Below are 22403 nucleotides of genomic sequence, written 5' to 3' on the forward strand. Positions count from 1 at the left end.
AAAAAAAAAAAAAAAAGAGGTTTGTTCAACCTCAATCCGTTCAATGAAGCACATGTTATACAAGCCACATTATAATTATTGGTTGCGTAACTGAGAAAAGTATACCTAACCCACTTGAAAAATTTGACGGCTGACCATTGACTATTTCCACACCAAATCAACGGCGGCAGCTTTACGGTAATGATACGAACTACCCTCATTACCTCATACGTTACCAGATCCTTGCTAACTTTATCTATAAATAGAGTAAGATTAAGGTTAGGTAGTCTATCCCACACACATAGCTTAGGCACAGAACGCAAACAAAGGCAAAGAAGATTTCCCATGTATGTCGGCCTTTAGCTTAAAGATGTCATCATCCTCTTCGACCAACTTAACAGTAGTAGCATCTCTTCTCATCCTCTGTGTGTCTGTGCTGATCAGAGGATCTGCAGGTCAGTTGGATCCTTATTTTTACGACGATACGTGCCCCTACGTGGTCGACATCGTCGAAGATATCATCGAACAAGCGTCAAAGACAGACCCTAGAATCGGTGCCAGCCTCATTCGGCTTCATTTCCATGATTGCTTTATCAATGTACGTATGTGAGATATTCTATCACTACTGAAAGGAAAAACTAAACTTATTTCACTAATTATGATCATGCATGGTTTTAGGGTTGTGATGGATCACTTCTGTTAGACAACAGTGCCACCATCAAAAGTGAGAAAGATGCCCTACCCAACAAGAACTCAGCTAGAGGATTTGACGTAGTAGATAACATCAAGGCTGCTTTAGAGGATGCATGCCCTGGTGTAGTCTCTTGTGCAGACATTCTCGCTATTGCATCCCAAGTATCGGTTTTCTTGGTATGTTAAATTAATTTAATTAGCAAACTAATTCAGTTTCATTAAATTTTTAATAATAATGGGGGCCTTAACTAATTACAGGCAGGAGGTCCTTCATGGTCGATTCTACTAGGAAGAAGGGATGGGACAACCGCAAACCAGAGTGCAGCCAATACTACTATGCCTGCTCCCAATGACATCCTCACTGTTCTCAAGTCTAAGTTCGCAGACCGTGGCCTTGACACCACTGATCTTGTTGCATTGTCCGGTAACAATTTTAATCTCTCTTTCTCCTTAATTTTGTAATTAATTAATTAATGAAGTATTAATGTATAAGAAATTGCCTTAATTAACAACTTAATTGACAATTAGTTGTGTCATTATATCATATTGTCAGGTGCCCACACATTTGGACGTGCCCAGTGTAGAGTTTTCAGTTTTCGACTCTACAATTTCAATGGCACAGGCAAGCCCGACCCGACTATCAACTCAGTTTACCTGAAGAGACTCCAAAAGATCTGCCCCGACGGTGGAAACGGGTCTATCCTAACCAACCTAGACCCTACCACACCCGATGGATTCGATAATAACTATTTCTCCAACCTTAAAAATGAGAAAGGTCTCCTCCAAAGTGATCAAGAGTTGTTTTCAACTTCGGGTGCGGATACTGTCTCTATTGTTAAGAGCTACAGCAGCAATCAACACAAATTCTTTAAGAGCTTTGTTCAATCTATGATAAGAATGGGAAATATCAGCCCATTAACCGGGTGCGACGGAGAGATCCGATTGAACTGCAGAAGGGTCAATGGAGATAATTCAATGTTTGAGTCAAATGATGTTTTAATTAGCTCTAGCTAATGGATATAGCTAATGAAACCCTTAAGTGTGAATGAGTTTGTCTGTTTGATTGATATTATTTTAGTTTTCTTGCTTGGCTTTGCCTGAGGTTTTTGCTGATGGTTATATCGAAGGTGGATCCTTAGTGCAAAGTAATATTATCTTTTGTTTTTCTGATAGTTATGGTTAAAGATCAGTGTACTGATCTTGTATGCTTTGTATTTTCATCCAGACATTGATTCTGTAATACTTTTGCTAATAATTAGCACCAAAAATAAATAAATAAATAAATAAATAAATAAATAAAATAAAATAAAATAAAATAAAATAAATAAATTCTTCTGCCATTGGACTGTATGTTAAGATAATTAATTATCATGAATAAAAAACAGTTCTTAAAGTTTTATGATTCAATAGGCTTGGTTCTTACATCCTCGCTAACCTTGACACCCATAGAAACCGTGACAATGTTTCTAGTTGGAGTTTCAATGATCTTTCAATGGTCTCGTATTGCATTGCCCTCCCTAGGGGTCTGCCTTGATTCGGCAATGTCTTCCTCACCCTCCTCTTTTTTCCCTCATAGCTTTGTATAATTGAATACATATATATATATATATATATACTAGTAAAAATACACGTGCATTTGCACGTGGTGGTAGTCTCCCAATTAAACATTTTCTTAACAAAATTAAACCTAATTATTCTGAATACAAGAGAGAAAATCCACAGACTAAATAGTGCAATTCCCATAATAGAAAGGAGATGGGAACATGAAACATAAAAAACATATGTCTCATCTTCCTCTACGGAGGTCTTGAGAATGGCATCAATTTCTCAAATAATTCTCTCATAGCATATAACAATAATACTAATAAACTATAATATTACAAACCATGGAAACTGATTAAGAAAAAACTAATCTCTGATTAAGTCAAAGCGGTGTACGTAAAAACATGCTTACTTTCTGCATCATCTGGAGATTTTTCCATAATATAGTGCAATAACTTCTCCACCTGAGCTCTATCTTGCAGATTAAATGAATTATACTACCTTGTGGATGTGGAGTATCTAAAATTGAGAAATGCAATGCTAGTAATCCGAAAGAAAAAGAAACTGAAGTTGAGAACTTTTGTGCTATAGTAATAGAAAAAGAAATAAGAATTTGAAATATTCTGAACTATTGTTGTAAGAGACAGAAAATTGAGAAATCGTGGGATATTGTAGTTGATTTTTTGTCCTCTCTGTAGTATATATAAGGAAAGATTTTATTTCATAAAAACTTGTAAAGTCGATGAAAGTTGATTGAAAGATACCGTTTTTATGCAATAAATCTTTCCATAATTATGTGACTATAATTTTGTAGCTATTTTTTTTTATCTCTTTAATACGTAACAATTTTAATTAATAATTACTCCACCCCTTTCTCCTCCACGTTTAGAGAGATGAGTGAGAGAAAGATAATTATAAAGAGAAAATACCCCTTCTTCCACGTTTAGATTTTGTAAGTGATGGAAGGAGAGATTTTAGGAACCATTTTTTTTTTTTTTCTCTCAACATATTTACCTTTTTAATATCTCCATAATTCCCTTCCTATTCTCCACAATTCTCTGGAGAATCTCCCCCCATTGTGCTCAATGTTTTTTCCGAAAAAGATGAGTGAGAGAGAGAGATTTAAGGAGGAATAATAGTGCATTTGTTTGGTTTATAATTATAATAGTGCAATAAATCTCTCCATAATTCTCCATACTTGTGCTCAATGTTTTTTCCAAAAAGGATGAGTGAGAGAGAGAGAGAGAGATTTAAGGAGGAATAATAGTGCAATTGTTTGATTTATAATTATAATAGCGCAATAAATCTCTCCATAATTCTCCATACTATAATTTTGTGGTTATTTTTTTATCCCTTTAATATGTAATAATTATAATTAATGATTACTCCACCCCTCTCTCCTCTACGTTTAGAGAGATGAGTGAGAGAAAGAGAATTATAGAGAAAATATACCCCTTCCTCCATGTTTAGATTTTGTAAGGAATGGAATGAGTGATTTTAGGAGCCTTTTTTTTTTTTTGGTATATCTCTCTCCATACTAACCTTTTAAATGTCTCCATAATTATTTATTGTCTCTATGGAGAATCTCCCCCCATTGTGCTCCACGTTTTTTCTAAAACGATGAGTGGGAGAGAGAGAGAGAGAGATTTAAGGAGGAATAATAGTGCATTTGTTTGGTTTATAATTATATGACTTTTTAATAGTTAATAATTATAATAGTTAATAATTATAATTATATGCCTTTTTAATACTCCACTCTCCCCCTTTCTCCTCCACATTGAGAGAGAGAGAGAGGAATATTATATGCATTTTTTTAATCCTTTTAATATTTAATTAATTAATAATTATAATTAATTATTACTCTCTCCTTTCTCCTACACATTTAGAGAGAGAGAGAGAGAGAGAGAGAGAGAGAGAGAGAGAGAGAGAGAGAGAGAGAGAGAGAAATAGAGAATTATTATTATTAACTTCTTTTTTTGTTGGTATATCTCTCTCCATAATTGTTCATTCCATCCCCCTTCACCATAATTCTCTCTATTTCTCTCTCCACTCTCCCCCTTTCACCTCCACGTTTAGAAAGGGAAAGCTTGAGAATTATAGAGTTTATTATTATTTGATTTATCTTCCATTTTTAGGGGTGAGAGGATGAGTGGGTTTAAGTTTTGTAATTATATGCTTTTTTAATATTCCACTCTCCCCCTTTCTCCTCCATGTTTAGAGAGAGAGAGAGAGAAAGAATTATAGAGAGTTTATTATGATATTTGTTTCATATTCAATTTTGAGGGGATTTTGGTCATTTGGGGATTTTTTCGGGTGTTTTTTGGTTATTTGGGGATTTTTTTGGTAGATGTAAATGGTTATTCCCTCTCTATTCTCCATAATTCTCTGGAGAATCTCCCCCCATTGTGCTCAATGTTTTTTCCAAAAAGGATGAGTGAGAGAGAGAGATTTAAGGAGGAATAATAGTGCATTTGTTTGGTTTATAATTATAATAGCGTAATAAATCTCTCCATAATTCTCCATACTATAATTTTGTGGTTATTTTTTTATCCCTTTAATATGTAATAATTATAATTAATGATTACTCCATTCCTCTCTCCTCCACGTTTAGAGAGATGAGTGAGAGAAATAGAATTATAGAGAGAATATACCCCTTCCTCCACGTTTAGATTTTGTAAGGAATGGAAGGAGAGATTTTAGGAGCCTTTTTTTTTTGGTATATCTCTCTCCATACTAACCTTTTAAATGTCTCCATAATTATTTATTGTATCTATGGAGAATCTCCCCCCATTGTGCTCCACGTTTTTTCTAAAGATGATGAGTGAGAGAGAGAGAGAGATTTAAGGAGGAATAATAGTGCATTTGTTTGGTTTATAATTATTTAACTTTTTAATAGTTAATAATTATAATTATATGCCTTACTAATACTCCACTCTCCCCCTTTCTCCTCCACGTTGAGAGAGAGAGAGAGAGAGAGAGGAATATTAAATGCATTTTTTAATCTTTTTTAATATTTAATTAATTAATAATTATAATTAATTGTTACTCTCTCCTTTCTCCTACACGTTTAGAGAGAGAGAGAGAGAGAGAGAGAGAGAGAGAGAAATAGAGAATTATTATTATTAACTTCTTTTTTTGTTGGTATATCTCTCTCCATAATTGTTCATTCCATCTCCATTCACCATAATTGTCTCTATTTCTTTCTCCACTCTCCCCCTTTCTTCTCCACGTTTAGAGAGGGAAAGAGTGAGAATTATAGAGTTTATTATTATTATTTGATTTATCTTCCATTTTTAGGGGTGAGAGGATGAGTGGGTTTAAGTTTTGTAATTATATGCCTTTTTAATATTCCACTCTCCCCCTTTCTCCTCCATGTTCAGAGAGAGAGAGAGAGAGAGAGAGAGAGAGAGAAAATTATAGAGAGTTTATTATGATATTTGTTTCATATTCAATTTTGAGGGGATTTTGGTCATTTGGGGATTTTTTCGGGTGTTTTTTGGTTATTTGGGAATTTTTCTGGGTAGATGTAAATGGTTATTCCCTCTCTATTCTCCATAATTCTCTGGAGCATCTCCCCCCATTGTGCTCAATGTTTTTTCCCAAAAGGATGAGTGAGAGAGAGAGAGATTTAAGGAGGAATAATAGTGCATTTGTTTGGTTTATATTATAATAGCCTAATAAATCTCTCCATAATTCTCCATACTATAATTTTGTGGTTATTTTTTTATCCCTTTAATATGTAATAATTATAATTAATGATTACTCCATTTATCTCTCCTCCACGTTTAGAGAGATGAGTGAGAGAAATAGAATTATAGAGAGAATATACACCTTCCTCCACGTTTAGATTTTGTAAGGAATGGAAGGAGAGATTTTAGGAGCCTTCTTTTTTTTTTTGTATATCTCTCTTCATACTAGCCTTTTAAATGTCTCCATAATTATTTATTGTCTCTATGGAGAATCTCCCCCCATTGTGCTCCACGTTTTTTCTAAAGACGAGTGAGAGAGAGAGAGATTTAAGGAGGAATAATAATGCATTTGTTTGGTTTATAATTATTTAACTTTTTAATAGTTAATAATTATAATTATATGCCTTTCTAATACTCCACTCTCCCCCTTTCTCCTCCACGTTGAGAGAGAGAGAGAGAGAGAGAGAGAGAGAGAGAGAGAGAGAATTATTATTATTAACTTCTTTTTTTATTGGTATATCTCTCTCCATAATTATTCATTCCATCCCCATTCACCATAATTCTTTCTATTTCTCTCAACTCTTTCCTTTTCTCCTCCACGTTTAGAGAGGGAGAGAGTGAGAATTATAGAGTTTATTATTATTATTTGCTTATCTTCCATTTTTAGGTGCGAGAGGATGAGTGAGTTTAGGGTTCGTAATTATATGCCTTTTTAATATTCCACTCTCCCCCTTTCTCCTCCACGTTTAGAGAGAGAGAGAGAGAGAGAGAGGGAGAATTATAGAGTTTATTATGATATTTGTTTCATATTCAATTTTGAGGGGATTTTGATCATTTGGGGATTTTTTCGGGTGTTTTTTGGTCATTTGAGATTTTTTTTTTGATAGATGTAAATAGTTTTTTGATCATTTCGAAAAAGTATACCAAAGACGGGGAGTACGTACTTTTATATAATAATATGATATATATATATATATATGTGTGTGTGGAAGAAGGGTCCTTGCTCGCTTGGCCCTTACACCAATGTGGGAGTCAAAAAGAGGTACGTTTAGGGCATCAACATGGGAGGACATTTTGTATTTTTTTTGCAGGATTCATGAACATTACTTCACCCTTGTGTTTAGCACAACGTTATATAAATATATATATATATATATATATATTAAACTGAATCTCACAACAATCTAGGCATTATTTTTTCTACAATACATGACATCACAGCCATTGCGTGGATAACGTCATGGAGTAAGACCCAAGATTGCTAACAAATATTAATTAAAATTTTTTGTATAACCATGAATTCTAGAAAGGGTGGACCGATTTTTCTTTTTCCCTTTTTTCAAACAAAAGATCAATTGGATATCATTTCACCCAAAAAAAAAAAAAATTTTAAATAAAAGATATCATTGAACACACTTTTTAATATATATATATATATATATATATATTAAACTGAATCTCACAACAATCTAGGCATTATTTTTTCTACAATACATGACATCACAGCCATTGTGTGGATAACGTCATGGAGTAAGACCCAAGATTGCCAACAAGTATTAATTAAAATTTTTTGTATAACCAAGAATTCTAGAAAGAGTGGACCGGTTTTTCTTTTTCCCTTTTTTCAAACAAAAGATCAATTGGATATCATTTCACCCAAAAAAAAAAAAAATTAAATAAAAGATATCATAGAACACACTTTCCACCGTTCATAGTTTACCTGCAAAAGCACTTTGTATATGAGTCATGGCACGACTAACGAAAAGGACATTTTGCTTTGCCCTCGCCAAAATTCAAGATAGGAGAAAAGTCCCCAAGTGTGAGAGGAGGAAAGACCCCGAAGAAGAGGTGGTTCATAGTCTCTTAAGAATTCTAAAAGAGGCAACAAGAGGATGAACTTGGGTTGGACACTTTATTGGATTAATCAACCACATGATGATGCGAATCAAAGAAAATTAGATTGAAATCGACATGACCCCGTTTTGGTCTTCATTAATTCCGTGTTTAATTAAAAATTTGACAAAAATGACAATTCACATTAGTAGTCTTTATTTCTATAAGACAAATGGAAATGATTTAAGAAAATTAAGTGTCCTATAAGAATCCAATCACATCTTCCTTGGCATGTATTCAAACAGAATGACCCTTCAATTCTTATGGAGCTGTTGAAAGTTGATATCTCTATTGCTTTAGATCATTCCATTCAAACAAAATTAAATGTAAACAATGATTGAAGAGTTTGGAGTCTGGATTCGACTCATGATTTAGTAGTGGAGTAAGAATGCAAATCATGTTTTCATATGAGAATCATTCTTATGCAAGTCTGATCCACACAATTTAATCCGTCCAAAAATGATTGTGGTATGAAAACCTAATCCATACTCGTGAAATAGGAGGGAGGAGGGAGGAGGGAGGAGGGAGGAGGGGCTATGCCAATAATAGCGTTCTTTTCATTCTCTTTGGTTTTCTTCTTCTTCAATTCAATTTAATGTCATTAATAACCAAAGATAATGTTTTGGCCCTTAGCATATTATGCCTCCTATAATTTTCATCTTTGAATTTCTCTGCCCCAATTTTCTTCTATTCTCTCCTCTATTTCACCATCACGTACCCCTTTGTCTTTTGTCGGTGGAGAGTTGGTGGTGGTCCTCTTATTACAAAGAAAAGTATACCAATAATCCCACATGTAAAATCTTTACGGCGGCTACTTTTTACCAAGCTGACCATTGACTGTTTCCACACCTAATCTCCATCTCCGGCGGCTGCTTATTACGGTATTAATACAAGGGTAGCTACCCTATTACGTTACCTCATCGATCTTAGCCAACTTAATAATCTATAAATAGAGTAAGAGATCGAACACTTGGTACTAGTAGCAGCTCTTCTCATCACATAGCTAGCTTAGGCAAAGAAGGTTATTCCCATGATGTCGCCCTTTAGCTTAAAAATGTCATCCTCTTCCACCACCTTAGCCCTAGTAGCAGCTCTTCTCATCCTGCGTGTATCATCTATGGTGATCAAAGAATCAACAGGTAGTAAGTTGGATGCTAAATTTTACAAAACTTCGTGCCCGAAAGTGATCAGCATCGTCGAGGATACCATCGAAAAAGCTTTAGAGACGGACCCTAGAATCGGTGCCAGCCTCATTCGACTTCATTTCCATGATTGCTTTATCAATGTACGTATTTGAGATTTTCTATATATCACTTTTTGACTTTGTCATGAACTGTTTGAAAGAAGTACTGAGAGGAGGAAGACTAAACTTATTATTTCAGTACTAATTATGATCATGGATTGGTTTTAGGGTTGCGATGGATCACTTCTGTTGGACAACAGTGCCACTATAAAAAGTGAGAAAGATGCCCTACCCAACAAGAACTCGGCTAGAGGATTTGATGTAGTTGACAAAATCAAGGCTGCTTTAGAGAATTCATGCCCTGGTGTAGTCTCTTGTGCTGACATTCTTGCCATCGCATCCGAAGTATCTGTTGTCTTGGTAAGTTTTTATCAAAATTATTAATAATGTATTAGTGTTAATTACGTACAATTAACGTCTATAATTGGGGCCTTAATTAATTACAGGCAGGAGGTCCTTCATGGTCGGTTCTATTAGGAAGAAGGGATGGTAAAACCGCAAACCAGAGTGCAGCCAATACTACTATGCCTGCTCCCAATGACATCCTCACTACTCTCAAGTCTAAGTTCGCAGACCGTGGCCTTGACTCCACTGATCTTGTTGCATTGTCCGGTAACAAAATCTCTCCCTTTCCTCCTTAATTTTTAATTACTTAATTAATGAAATATTAGTGTTTAATCGATTTCCTTAATTATATTCTCAGGTGCCCACACATTTGGACGTGCCCAGTGTCGAGTTTTCAGTTTTCGGCTCTACAATTTCAATGGCACAGGCAAGCCTGACCCGACTATCAAATCATCTTACTTGAAGACTCTCCAAAAGATCTGCCCAGACGGTGGAAACGGGTCTATCATAACCAACCTAGACCCGACCACACCCAATAAATTCGATAATAACTATTTCTCCAACCTTAAAAATGAGAAAGGTCTCCTCCAAAGTGATCAAGAGTTGTTTTCAACTTCGGGTGCAGATACTGTCTCTGTAGTTAAGAGCTTCAGCAGCAGTCAAGACAAATTCTTTAAGAGCTTTGTTCAATCTATGATAAGAATGGGAAATATCAAGCCATTAACGGGGTCTCAGGGAGAGATCCGATCGAACTGCAGAAGGGTCAATGGAGATAAATCAATATTTGAGGCAAATGATGTTTTAATTAGCTCCAGCTGATGATGGATTTTTAGCGAGACCCTTACGTATGAATAAGGTTTGTTTGAACAAAACCGTTCTAGACTTAAATAATTCCTGTAGAAGTGTACTGTATGTCAAGATAATCTTGAATAAGAAGAAAAGCTTTTAAAGTTTATGATTCAGTATCTTACTAAGAAACATGCCTGGTCGTGTGGCCCGTGGGTCAAGACACAAGGACACTTCAAATTACCATTTCAATACTTATAAAATAAAAAGCTCTATTCATGTTGATGCCTTAGTGAACATTTTCCCTACACTGGTGCAAGAGCCATGCAACCAGGCAGCTGGATCTCTTCCCCTTATAATTTTTCCTATGAGAGAGACAAAACATATATCCTTGGTTAATCCAAAATAGGAACTGAAAATATCAGCCTGATAACAAGGAGTGATGGAAAGATCTGATTGAACTCTAGGAGGGTTGCTCATGATTGATCAATTTGCACTCCATTGTTTCTTATCAGTAACTAAGTTGTTAACTTGTTATCAATAGTGCTTTATTTTTCTTAAGAAAAAAAAACTTGTTTGAACTAAACTGTTGTAGAATTTCAATTCAAATTAATTAATTAATGACTTGGGGTAGACTTGAACTGCACGTTAAGATAATCCATGAATAAAAAATGCTTTTCAAGTTTTATGATTGTCTTATTATATTACTCTTAACTACGCCATTATACTTTAGTGTTATGTGATCATTAACAAAGCTCCCTATGAGAGAGGCAAGGCATAGAGCCTTGGAATTATTTGATGATTAGCGGAAATACTTCTATTCAATTTGAATTTCAAGGGCCTCTATTGCCAGGTACACTGACCATATAATGGGACATTCTAATCTCTTAAATACGAATTAAGTCTATCTTCCTGTTCTCCGTCTACCTTTTCCACCCCAAGACATAACAAGGTCTTTGAGATTCGATCAAATTGTGTGTGAAGCCGGCAATTTATCAACTTCCCTCCGGCATTCCTACGAGAAACTAACTACCTAAAAAATGAGGCAACTTTGAGCTTAAGTAGAGTTTGGATCAAATGCACGTACAATCACTTATTTGTACATATGATATCCCACTTTCTGTCATTACAAGAGTGAAGAGCGGTATATTTAGAAGCAAAGGGACAAGTGTTGGATGTTCACATTTACAACCAAGTGATCGTATAGCAGATCCAAATTCTCTCAAGTTGAAATATAAGAATGAGATTGAGTGAATGATATCCCCTTCCATGACCAAGTAATCGATAAATTTTCATTTTGTACATTGATCATAAGACATAAGCATAAGTATACATATATACACATACATTGATCTGACCCTTAATTTCAGTAGCACCAGAATCTTGGATATTATTAAAAAAAAATATCTTGGGTATTATTTTTGTACAATATGTGAGACAGAAAAGCTAAAGTTAATGATATTATTCATCCAAAATAAAAGGTCAATGACATCATCGCCACTTGTGGGGGTGATGTTTACTCTTGTGCAATACGAAGCCAAACATTGTAATTAATTAAAATGAGACATCTAGAATAAAGGCATATCCGTAAGTAAATATAATATAGGGAGACATCTAGAATAAAGGCATATCCGCAAGTAAATATAATATAGGGAAAAGGTTGTATACCTAGAATTGTAAGTTAATATAATATAGGGAAAAGGCTCCATATCCAGAATTGGGCTTATCTTTTTCCTTCTCTTAGAAAAGTCCTTTATATCGTTTATATCCTCAATCCTCCCAATAATTGAGTCGCAAACCCCAACAAAATAGGTGGTAATTCATTAAAAAAAAAAAAATACCCAATCTCCTCTCATATATATATATATATAAAAGAGAAAGAAAGGGTTGATTCGATTTTAATTATAAGAGAACATTGGACTCATCATCAATATAGGTCGCATTAATGTATTTAATTGATTATATGGTTTCTAATCAACCACGTACGTCTTCCACCAATTTATAATCTAGTACCGAAAGCATTTTATACAAGTCATTGGCACGAATAGCGAAAAGGAGTTGCAATCCTCATAGAAACAACCGGAAGCGTGGCTCTTACTTTCTTATTGATCTATTGCCATTCATCCTCAAAATTCAAGATAAGCTTAAAAACTTGCCAGCATTTGTTAAAAAGGTCAATGCGAGAGAAGTGGGAGGGGATAAGGTTTTGAATATAGAGATGAACTTGGGTTGGGTTTATTATTGGGTTAGATAACATCTTTTTAGCTTCATTAATCAAAAATTTTTTTTTTGATAAATAATATATGTATATTAAGAAAAGGAGAAAAAAAAATCCTCACTATCTTCTTTGGACAAACCTAAAGAAAAGAAAAGAGATCCCTAACTCAAGCAAGACATGCCCTGCAAAAACAAGAAAAATAAAATTAAAATCAACACGATCCGATTCTATTATAATCCTCACTAATTCCATGTTTAAAACCTTGGCAATCACAATGACAATGCACATTAGTAGTCTTTAATTTATTTCTATTAGGCAAGTGGACTTTAAGATCTTAAAATTTTGAATGTTCTCTCTTTCATGACCCTGAGGCGGAAGCACACGAAAGATGATGATTTTGATTTGGCAACTGATTTTCTGGTGGTATACACAATATAGATAATATATATATATATTTTTAATTAGTCATTTGTTTATTTATGAGAAGTAGAAAACAAAAACAACACCATCTACCACAACAAAGTAATGTAGTTTCACACCGCCCTATTTAGACAAAAGTGATTAAAAGAACAAAGAGTTTTCACTGTTTGAGAGAGATGTTTAAATCATGACAATGCAGTTAAGATAGATTAAGACATATTACCTACAATAAGTTGTTCAACTCAAAACTTTCAAATGTTCACTTTCTGACTTTAAGGTAGAAGATATCTAAAACTAACCATCTCTAGATTGCACACTAGTTGTCCATGTGGAAGATTGGTATAACAATCCTGACCACTGATTATCTAGTGAATGGTGCGAGATATATAGATATATATATATATTATATGTCAAATTTTAATCACAATTTGATAAGGATTTGAGTAGAATTTATCCTCAAAAGTTAGCCATGAAGGAGAGGATGCCCAAGTACATATAAGTCTTCATATATATCGACAAACTCACTTTCAGTTTTGAATTGTTACTTTGTCCTCGGTGTAAAACCCCAACAATTTCCTCTTCTATACAGAAGCTCAATATCTTCCCTTCTTCTTCTTCATGCGGGATCCATGTAGTTCTTCTCTAATTCCATCCTTAGAGAGGCATTACATTTCTATATCATGATTGTAATACCACTTATTAAGAATTTGAGTAGAGCTTATCCTTGAAAACTAAACATTTAAGAGACTATGCTTAAATACATATAAATCTTTACCGAACACTATCCACTTTTGATTTGAAATTATTACTTCACCATCCCTGTAATGATATTTTATAATCTCGCCATCATTGGATGTGACTTTTAGAGGCAAAGACAACTTCATCCGATCGGGAAAACAAATATGACCGTACTTCCTCTAAACCGTGGGTATGAGGAAACTTTCGTTCTCTTAAAATTAGGATTTTTCAATCCCTTCAGTGTTTGCACCACCAAAAAAAAACTATGAAAATTCCTTCCATGCAAATCATATCTAAATTAATGGTTGCGTAACGTGAGAAAAGTTTTACTAATCTCACCTGCACATTTTTATGGCTGACCATTGACTGTTGATCATTTCAACACCTAATCCAAGCCACCCTAATCACGTTGCTTTTTTTTTTGCTAAACCAACCTAATCACGTTACACCAACTCTATCTATAAAATAGAGTAAGAAGATAGTTGGTCTTGGTCATCTATATATAGCACACATGCACATAGAGCTTAGGCACACAAAGAAAACAAAGGAAAAGAAGATTATTCCCATAATCCCATGTCTTCCATTAGCTTAAAGATGTCTTCCTCCTCTTCTACCACCTTAACAGTAGCATCAGCAGCTCTTCTTCTCTGTTTGTCGTCTATGCTGATGATGATCCAAGGATCAACAGCTCAGTTGGATGCTAATTTTTACAACACTACTTGCCCGGACGTGTTCACCATCGTCCAACAAACCATCAAAGATGCTTTACAGTCAGACCCCAGAATCACTGCTAGCCTCACTCGACTTCCCTTCCATGATTGCTTTGTACAAGTAAGTATGTGAGATCTACTCTAATATATCTTTTCTGCCATGCATGACTTTACTAATTGATCTTATATGTTTTATGATCATGGTTTTCAGGGTTGTGATGCATCACTTCTGTTGGACAACAGCGATAGTATACAAAGTGAGAAAGATGCCCTACCCAATTTGAACTCGACTAGAGGATTTGATGTTCTTGACAACATCAAGACTGCTCTGGAGAATGCATGCCCTGGTGTTGTCTCATGCGCGGACATTCTAACCATTGCAGCCGAAGTATCTGTGGTTTTGGTAAGTTATTTATAAATTCTCTGAGCTGCCAGGGAAGTTTATGCTACTACCTTCTATATCTTTCTATCTTTTATTTATTTATTTTTACATGAAATGATCTTAATGTTCTCTAGGCCATTTACTTAGAGAACCTTCTCCCAATAAAAAATAAAAGCAAGTGTTTTCTAGGTGGGACATAGGAGTCACACCCACACACTTGGGCACGCACCTCAAGAGGGACACGAAGGTCATTCTATACCTCCTTTGTAGGGCATGGCTCCTCTGTTCTACTCAGAAAACTTTATTCCATAAAATAATGCCTGACTTTACCTGGAAATCCTTCCATTCTATAGTTGAGCTAAGCTCCATTGCACGTATGTGAATGTTACATGTACACTCAATGTTGGACACATGTCCTTTTGCTTCCAAACAATATCCCTTAATTTACTTTAGATGGCAGTTGGTGGAACATCTGTTCAAGTGCTGAGTATACATGCAATGCGTGGGTAAGTACGGAGAAACCGGATTCTCCATAATTATCCCTTCAAGAATTGGCACCGACGGTTAAATTATGGTTCAAAACTTGGTTGACATATTATCTACATCATTATACATCTTTTAATTATTACTAAACATTGTATATTCATTAACCATTTATCACATTGACTAATCTCACATATCATGTGGCATTTGTTTGGAAAAACTGTTTAACCAAACCAATATAAGAATCCAATGTATGGTCAGTCATAAAGTTGACAGAGTCCATCAAATTTGACTTTGACATATACATTGTTCCCCTGACCCAACCCTTGTCTAATAGTAATCAAACATGTCTATTCTTCAATCCATATGGCCGAAAAGAACAAAAAATGTTGTTGCTAAGGTTTTCATTTTAAATATAGAAATAGTATTCCTATAAAAATAAGATAAATTAAAAAATTAAAAGAAAAATCTTTATAATTAACCTAATTTATTACTCTAAGTTTTATCAAATTGTATTCTTAACTACAATGACCATTACAGTCAGGAGGTCCTTCATGGACGGTTCTACTAGGAAGAAGGGATAGTTTAACTGCAAACCAAACTGCAGCCAATACAACCATCCCAAGTCCCATCGACACCCTCGATGAATTGGAGTCTAAATTCGCCGCCGTTGGCCTCGACGCCACTGATCTTGTTGCTTTATCCGGTAACAATTTTTTCCTTATTCCTTACCATATGTAGCTTCCTTTAATTCCTCATTTATTATAATTAATAAAGTATTAATGTATAATCATTTACATTTTCTCAGGTGCCCACACATTTGGACGTGTCCGGTGTATAATTATTAATGCTCGGCTCTACAATTTCAATAACACAGGCAATCCTGATCCGACTCTCAACACCACTTTGTTGGAGGAGCTCCAAAATATATGCCCGAATGATGGAAATGGGTCTCTCCTAACCAACCTAGACCCGAACACACCCGATACATTCGATAATGTGTATTTCTCTAACCTTGAATCAAACGAAGGGATACTCCAAAGTGATCAAGAGTTGTATTCAACTCCGGGTGCTGATACTATCCCTATAGTTAAAAACTTCAGCAGCAATCAAAGTGCTTTCTTTGAAAGCTTTGCTCAAGCAATGATAAATATGGCAAATATTAGCCCATTAACCGGGTCCGATGGAGAGATCCGATTGAACTGCAGAAAGGTTAATGGAGCTACTTCAATGTTTGAGTCAAATGATGATGATGATTTAATTAGCTCCATCTGATCGATGATGGATATAGCTACTGAAACCACCCTCATATATGAATAAGGTTGTTTGAACATAACCATTGTAGAATTCCTATTCTAATTAAGTTAATAAGTTAATTAATATCCCGTGGTGGAAGATTTGGACTGTATGTTAAGATATTAATCATGATAATTAATAAAGTTTTTAAAGTTCCACGCTTCTCCACCCATATCCAATCAACACTACTGATGATGATGAACTTTCTCCGGCAATTGCAAAGTTTCCTGCTCTTCTCTCAATCTCCGGCGATCACCAATAGTGCCTTTCTCTAAACATAAAGCGATTGATGTTGAGGGCAGTAATTGATCCCATAACCAAGTCAGAGCCCCTCTTTTACACTTATCAAGGGAGTTACCTATCATGCATAATGGGTATCTGAGTTGCAGCAACCACCTTATTCTTATGCTGATATGGCAATTCCCAAGATTTCTGAATGGAAGAAAGAGAGAGAGAGAGAGAGAGAGAGAGAGAGAGAGAGAGAGAGAGAGAGAGAGAGAGAGAGAGAGAGAGAGAGAGAGAGAGAGAGAGTTAGAACCAGATTCTATAGTTGCAGGTTTGGGAGGAAAGAAATGAGAGATTAAGGAAGGAAGAAGAAGAACAGAGTTCAAGAACAGGGGATTGGGAAAGAAGACAAGAAAAGGAATTTATTTTTCATTACCCAGTACAAAGAGTACTCCTTGTTTTATATTCAGTTACAGAGAAAGATAAGCTGGGTTGTTTAACATACTAACACCCACTTGTCTAACTAACTAACCATCTTTTAAACTAATTACTCTCCTAATGGCTAACCACAATCTTTTAGCCAATGAGGAACCTTCCTTGTCCTTCTTGATACAAAAGTGTGTGGTCCCCTGGTTGAGATTCCTTCTTGATCTGCCCCATCCTCTTCTTGTCCTCAAGGTGCAACTGTGGATAAGCAGCTTGAAGAGTTCTGAAATTCTCCCAAGAAGTGTTCTCAGGAGCCAAGCCTATCCATTGAACCAGCACTTGAGGCACCAATTTCCCACACACCCAAACTTGACGCTTGTCTACAATGGCCAAGGGAAGAACAACAGGGCGATTACCTACACTATGAACTGGGAGAGGGTTGTATGATGTGTTGACATCCCCCTTGAATGGTTTCAGAAGAGAAATATGGAATACTGGGTGAATCTTACTCTCAGCTGGTAGTTGTAACTTATAAGCAACAGAACTCAGCTTTTGGATTATCTGAAAAGGCCCATAATAACGCCTGCATAATTTGTTGCTGGATCGAGCCGCTAATGATTGTTGGCTTATAAGGTTGGAGCTTGACAAGAACCCAAGTACCAACCTCAAAAGCTCTATCAATCCGGTGTCGATCAACCATGTCTTTCATTCGATGTTGAGCCCTCTGCAGGTTCAGTTTCAGTTGTTGTAACAATTGGGAGCGAGTGCTAAGCTCATGATCAACAGCTTCAATAGGTGAAGATCCCTTGATGTATCGCTGAATAGTTGGTGGAGGTCTCCCATAGAGAGCTTGAAAGGGTGTCATTTGTGCTGCCGAATGGAAAGAAGTGTTGTAGCATAACTCAACCCAAGGAAGAAAAGTGGTCCATGCTTGAGGTCTGTCCATCACAAAAGCCCTTAGATATTATTCCAAACATCTATTGAGAACCTCAGTTTGCCCATCAGACTGCGGGTGGTATGCAGAGCTCATACTTAATGTAGTGCCACTGAGTTTGAACAAGTTAGTCCAAAATTTGCTGAGGAAAATCGGGTCGCAATCTGAAACAATGGACTTTGGTATAGCATGTAGCTTAACCACCATCTCAATGAATAATTGGGAAACTTTAAATGCATTGAAGTTGGAAGGCAAAGAACCAAAATGAGCATATTTGATTAAGCGATCAACTACAACCAAAACAACGGTAGCTCCTTTAGACATGGGTAGAGCAGTAATAAAATCCATTGCCACATCTTCCCAAACTTAAACTGGAATAGGCAAAGGATGCAACAGTCCCCAAGGATTGGATGTAGAGCACTTAACCTACTGACAAATGAGGCAGTGTTGGACATATCTGATGACATCTTGTTTCATCTTAGGCCAATGAAATTGAGAGGAAATTCTTATATAAGTTCGTAGGATTCCAGCATGTCCACCTAATGGGGAAGAATGAAATTCATTGATGATAGAGTCCCGCAACTGAGATTGAGAACTGATTCTGATTTTGCCTTTGTAAAATAGTAATCCATCCTTAATAGAGTAATGGGAATCAATATTAGTGCCTTCCCGTAACGCCTTATGAATTGCCATCAACTCCGGATCAATTTCATTTTCCACCTTCAATTGTGGTAGGATATTAAAGACCGGTTCAGTGTAAGACTGTAGTGTAGACTCGGATAGATCAGTTTCTGGTAAACTGGACAAAGCATCCGCAGCTTCATTTTCCTTTCCAGGTTTGTAGACAATTGTATAAACAAATCCCAAGAGCTTACTGAGGTATTGTTGCTGTTCAGGTGTCTGAATGACTTGAGTCATTAAATTCTTGAGGCTCCGATGATCAGTTTTAATGATAAATTGTCTCCCAAGTAAATATTGGCTCCACTTTTGCACTGCTTGAGATATAGCATATAATTCCTTGACATATGTTGATGTTGTTGCCATTTTGTGAGATAGCTTCTTACTATAGAAAGCTAATGGATGTCCTTCTTGCATCAACACAGCGCCTATGCCCACATTGGATGCGTCAGTTTCTAGTTCAAAATCCTTGTCAAAGTTTGGAAGAGATTAGACTGGCACTTGAATCATTGCTTCCTTTAATCTATCAAATGCTTTTTGGGCAGATTCATTCCAATGGAAAGCTTCCTTCTTGAGGAGATTTGTAAGAGGGAAAGCTATGCTCGCATAGTGATGGACAAATTTCCAATAATACTCGGTCAAACCTAAAAATCCTCGTAGATGCTTAATAGTGCGTGGCTATGGCCAATCTTGCATTGATGAAATTTTTTCAGGATCAGGACTAACACCAGCTGCAGAAACAATATGGCTGAGGTAGGATATGGATGCCTGAAAGAAACTACACTTGCTTAGCTTTGCATATAGGTGATTTGTCTTGAGACAACCAAGGACCAGCTCCAAGTGATACACATGTTCAAGTAGAGTTTTACTATATACCAAAATATCATCAAAAAACACCGTAACAAATTTTCTCATAAATGGTTGAAAAAGCTGGTTCATAATGGATTGAAAAGTGGATGGAGCATTTGTAAGGCCAAAAGGCATCACTACAAATTCATAATGGCCCTGATGCGTGCAAAATGCTATTTTGTAAATGCCACTGTCTTGCATTCTAATTTGGTGGTAACCACTCCTAAGATCCAACTTCGAAAAGAAACAAGCACCATGAAGCTCATCCAACAACTCTTCCACCGTTGGAATAGGAAATTTGTCCCTGATGGTGATGGAGTTAAGTGCTCGATAATCTACACAAAAACGCCAAGTCCCATCCTTCTTCTTGACCAGCAGTATGGGTGAAGAAAAAGAGCTTTGAGTGTCTTATAGTTCCCTGTTGTAACATCTCTTGTACCAACCGTTCTATTTCAGTTTTCTGAAATTGGGGGTACCTGTATGGCCTTACATTAACTGGTGTAGCTCCTGGAATAAGGTGTATCTGATGGTCATTTGTTCTTGAAGGAGGCAGCCTCTTGGGTTCTTCAAATACCTCAGAAAATTTTTCTGAGATGCTCTGAATCTCAGGAGCTTGCTTGGTAGTTTCAGTTTCAATACTAGAAAACTGATATGCCTTGAGATGGAAATATGAAGCTATGGAGTGAGTTGCAGCCAATTTTTTAACATGCTTGGCTGAGATAGGATCTAACCTGAATTGAGGTTCACCTTGGAAATGTACTGGGGAATTTTTCCAGGTGAAGTCCATTGTTAGCTTCTTGTAGTCCGTGACTGTAGGTCCCAAAAGGGACAACCATTGAATTCCCAATACTATATTAGCCCCTTGTATTGGCAGTACAAACAGATCCATAGTAAATGTATGCCCCTGCAATTCTAAGGTCATCCCAACACATTTCTTGGTACAAGAGAGATATTCTCCATTGCCAACAAATACTTTAAAAGGCTTTGAAGGAAAAACTGGCCATGATAGCATATTGGCTACTTTCTCTTGAACAAAATTGTGGGTACTCCCACTATCGATAAGAACATGAACATGAAGTTTGTTGCAAGTACCTGTTAATCTGATTGTACTTGGGCTAAGTGGTCCTGCCAGAGCATGTAAGCTGATTTCTGGTAGCCCTTCTTCAACAGAATCCAAGATTGGTTCCCCTTCAATTTGATTCTCCTCATCTTCTTTACTTTCATCATCCACCATTAAAAGCAAGAACCTACTTTTGCACTTGTGACCAGGAGTATACTGCTCATCACAGTTATAACATTACCCTTTCTCTCTCCTAGCCTTCAATTCCATAGGAGTAAGTTTCTTAATTGGAAGTATAGTTGTTGATGGAGAAAATGGAGGTTTGAGGGCTTGTGTAGGTGGTGTAGGCAATAACCCAGGCCCAGTGAAGTTTCTTGCCATTGTAGGTTTCCAAGATCTCCTCATATCATTATTTTTTTGTTCATGTAGGCGAGCTAAAGCCATTGCTTGGGTTAGGGTAGTGGGTTGAGCTACCAATAGCTCTCTTTTCAACTCAGGTTTAAGGCCAGAAACAAAGAAACTAATCAAGAATGGTTCTGATAATCCAGTAATACGGTTAGAAAGGTTTTCAAATTGATTTTGATATTCAGCAACAGATGTAACCTGAGTCAATTTAGCCAAATCTCCTTTGTGATCTTCATAAGATGAGGGTCCAAACCTTTGTTTAAGGACCTCCAAGAATCTCTGCGAGTCACGAACAAGGCCATTGGAATACATCCATTGGTACCAAGCATGAACTACTCCATCCATGTGAAAAGAAGTGATCATGAGTCGTTTTGGAGTCTCGTGATAATCGAAGAACTGTTGTATCCTGAAGATCCAGCCTAATGGATCGGTTCCATCAAACCTTGGAATGTCCAGCCGCATCGATTTGATCCGTTGATGTTGGTTACAATGTTGAGATGCCACAGAGTAGTGATCTTGGGAGCTATGATTGTTCCCGTTCTGTTGATGATCATGGTGGTTGAGATGAGTCATTGTTTCCAGTTGAGCTTCCACAGTTGCCATGAATTGCTTTAGAGTAGCGTTGATCTCTGCAAAGTGTAGATCTGTAGACTTCTTTAATTCACTGACTTCTTGATATTGGGAGGTTTGGAAGCTTTGGATCGTCTTAATGGTCTCATCAAGTTTAGTGAATCTGGTTCCTTCAGCCATGGATTCTCTCAATGAAAGCACCAATGTTAGAACCAGATTCTATAGTTGCAGGTTTGGGAGGAAAGAAATGAGAGATTAAGGAAGGAAGAAGAAGAACAGAGTTCAAGAACAGGGGATTGGGAAAGAAGACAAGAAAAGGAATTTATTTTTCATTACCCAGTACAAAGAAAGATAAGCTGGGTTGTTTAACATACTAACACCCACTTGTCTAACTAACTAACCATCTTTTAAACTAATTACTCTCCTAATGGCTAACCACATAATCTTTTAGCCAATGAGGAACCTTCCTTGTCCTTCTTGATACAAAAGTCTGTGGTCCCCTGGTTGAGATTCCTTCTTGATCAGCCCCATCCTCTTCTTGTATAAGTGGTGGTCCATCCACAGGTGGTCCAAGTTTATCAGTATGTTAAGATATTAATCATAATAATTAATAAAGTTTTTAAAGTTCCACGCTTCTCCACCCATATCCAATCAACACTACTGATGATGATGAACTTTCTCCGGCAATTGCAAAGTTTCCTGCTCTTCTCTCAATCTCCGGTGATCACCAATAGTGCCTTTCTCTAAACATAAAGCGATTGATGTTGAGGGCAGTAATTGATCCCATAACCAAGTCAGAGCCCCTCTTTTACACTTATCCAGGGAGTTACCTATCATGC

The 22403-nt window shown here is 36.3% G+C and overlaps 3 protein-coding genes across 3 annotated transcripts; all 3 read left to right on the forward strand.

The window, feature by feature from the left end:
- The first annotated feature begins 290 nt into the window (after positions 1 to 290).
- On the forward strand, positions 291 to 1898 carry LOC122089880 (peroxidase A2-like). The gene is made up of 4 exons (XM_042659625.1): positions 291 to 577; positions 658 to 849; positions 931 to 1096; positions 1226 to 1898. Exons 1-4 carry the CDS (start codon positions 329 to 331, stop codon positions 1684 to 1686), a joined length of 1068 nt encoding a protein of 355 aa, XP_042515559.1. The 5' UTR covers positions 291 to 328; the 3' UTR covers positions 1687 to 1898.
- Positions 1899 to 8787: 6889 nt separating this feature from the next.
- Positions 8788 to 10339, forward strand: LOC122089891 (peroxidase 15-like). The gene is made up of 4 exons (XM_042659639.1): positions 8788 to 9081; positions 9208 to 9399; positions 9486 to 9651; positions 9743 to 10339. The coding sequence occupies exons 1-4, from the start codon at positions 8827 to 8829 to the stop codon at positions 10201 to 10203; spliced, it is 1074 nt and encodes a 357-aa protein (XP_042515573.1). The 5' UTR covers positions 8788 to 8826; the 3' UTR covers positions 10204 to 10339.
- Positions 10340 to 14061: 3722 nt separating this feature from the next.
- LOC122089994 (peroxidase A2-like) lies at positions 14062 to 16583 on the forward strand. The gene is made up of 4 exons (XM_042659802.1): positions 14062 to 14377; positions 14468 to 14659; positions 15662 to 15827; positions 15930 to 16583. Exons 1-4 carry the CDS (start codon positions 14120 to 14122, stop codon positions 16394 to 16396), a joined length of 1083 nt encoding a protein of 360 aa, XP_042515736.1. The 5' UTR covers positions 14062 to 14119; the 3' UTR covers positions 16397 to 16583.
- The last annotated feature ends 5820 nt before the right edge of the window (positions 16584 to 22403 follow it).

The sequence above is a fragment of the Macadamia integrifolia genome, chromosome 9, assembly GCF_013358625.1.
Source record: "Macadamia integrifolia cultivar HAES 741 chromosome 9, SCU_Mint_v3, whole genome shotgun sequence".
Taxonomy (NCBI): domain Eukaryota; kingdom Viridiplantae; phylum Streptophyta; class Magnoliopsida; order Proteales; family Proteaceae; genus Macadamia; species Macadamia integrifolia.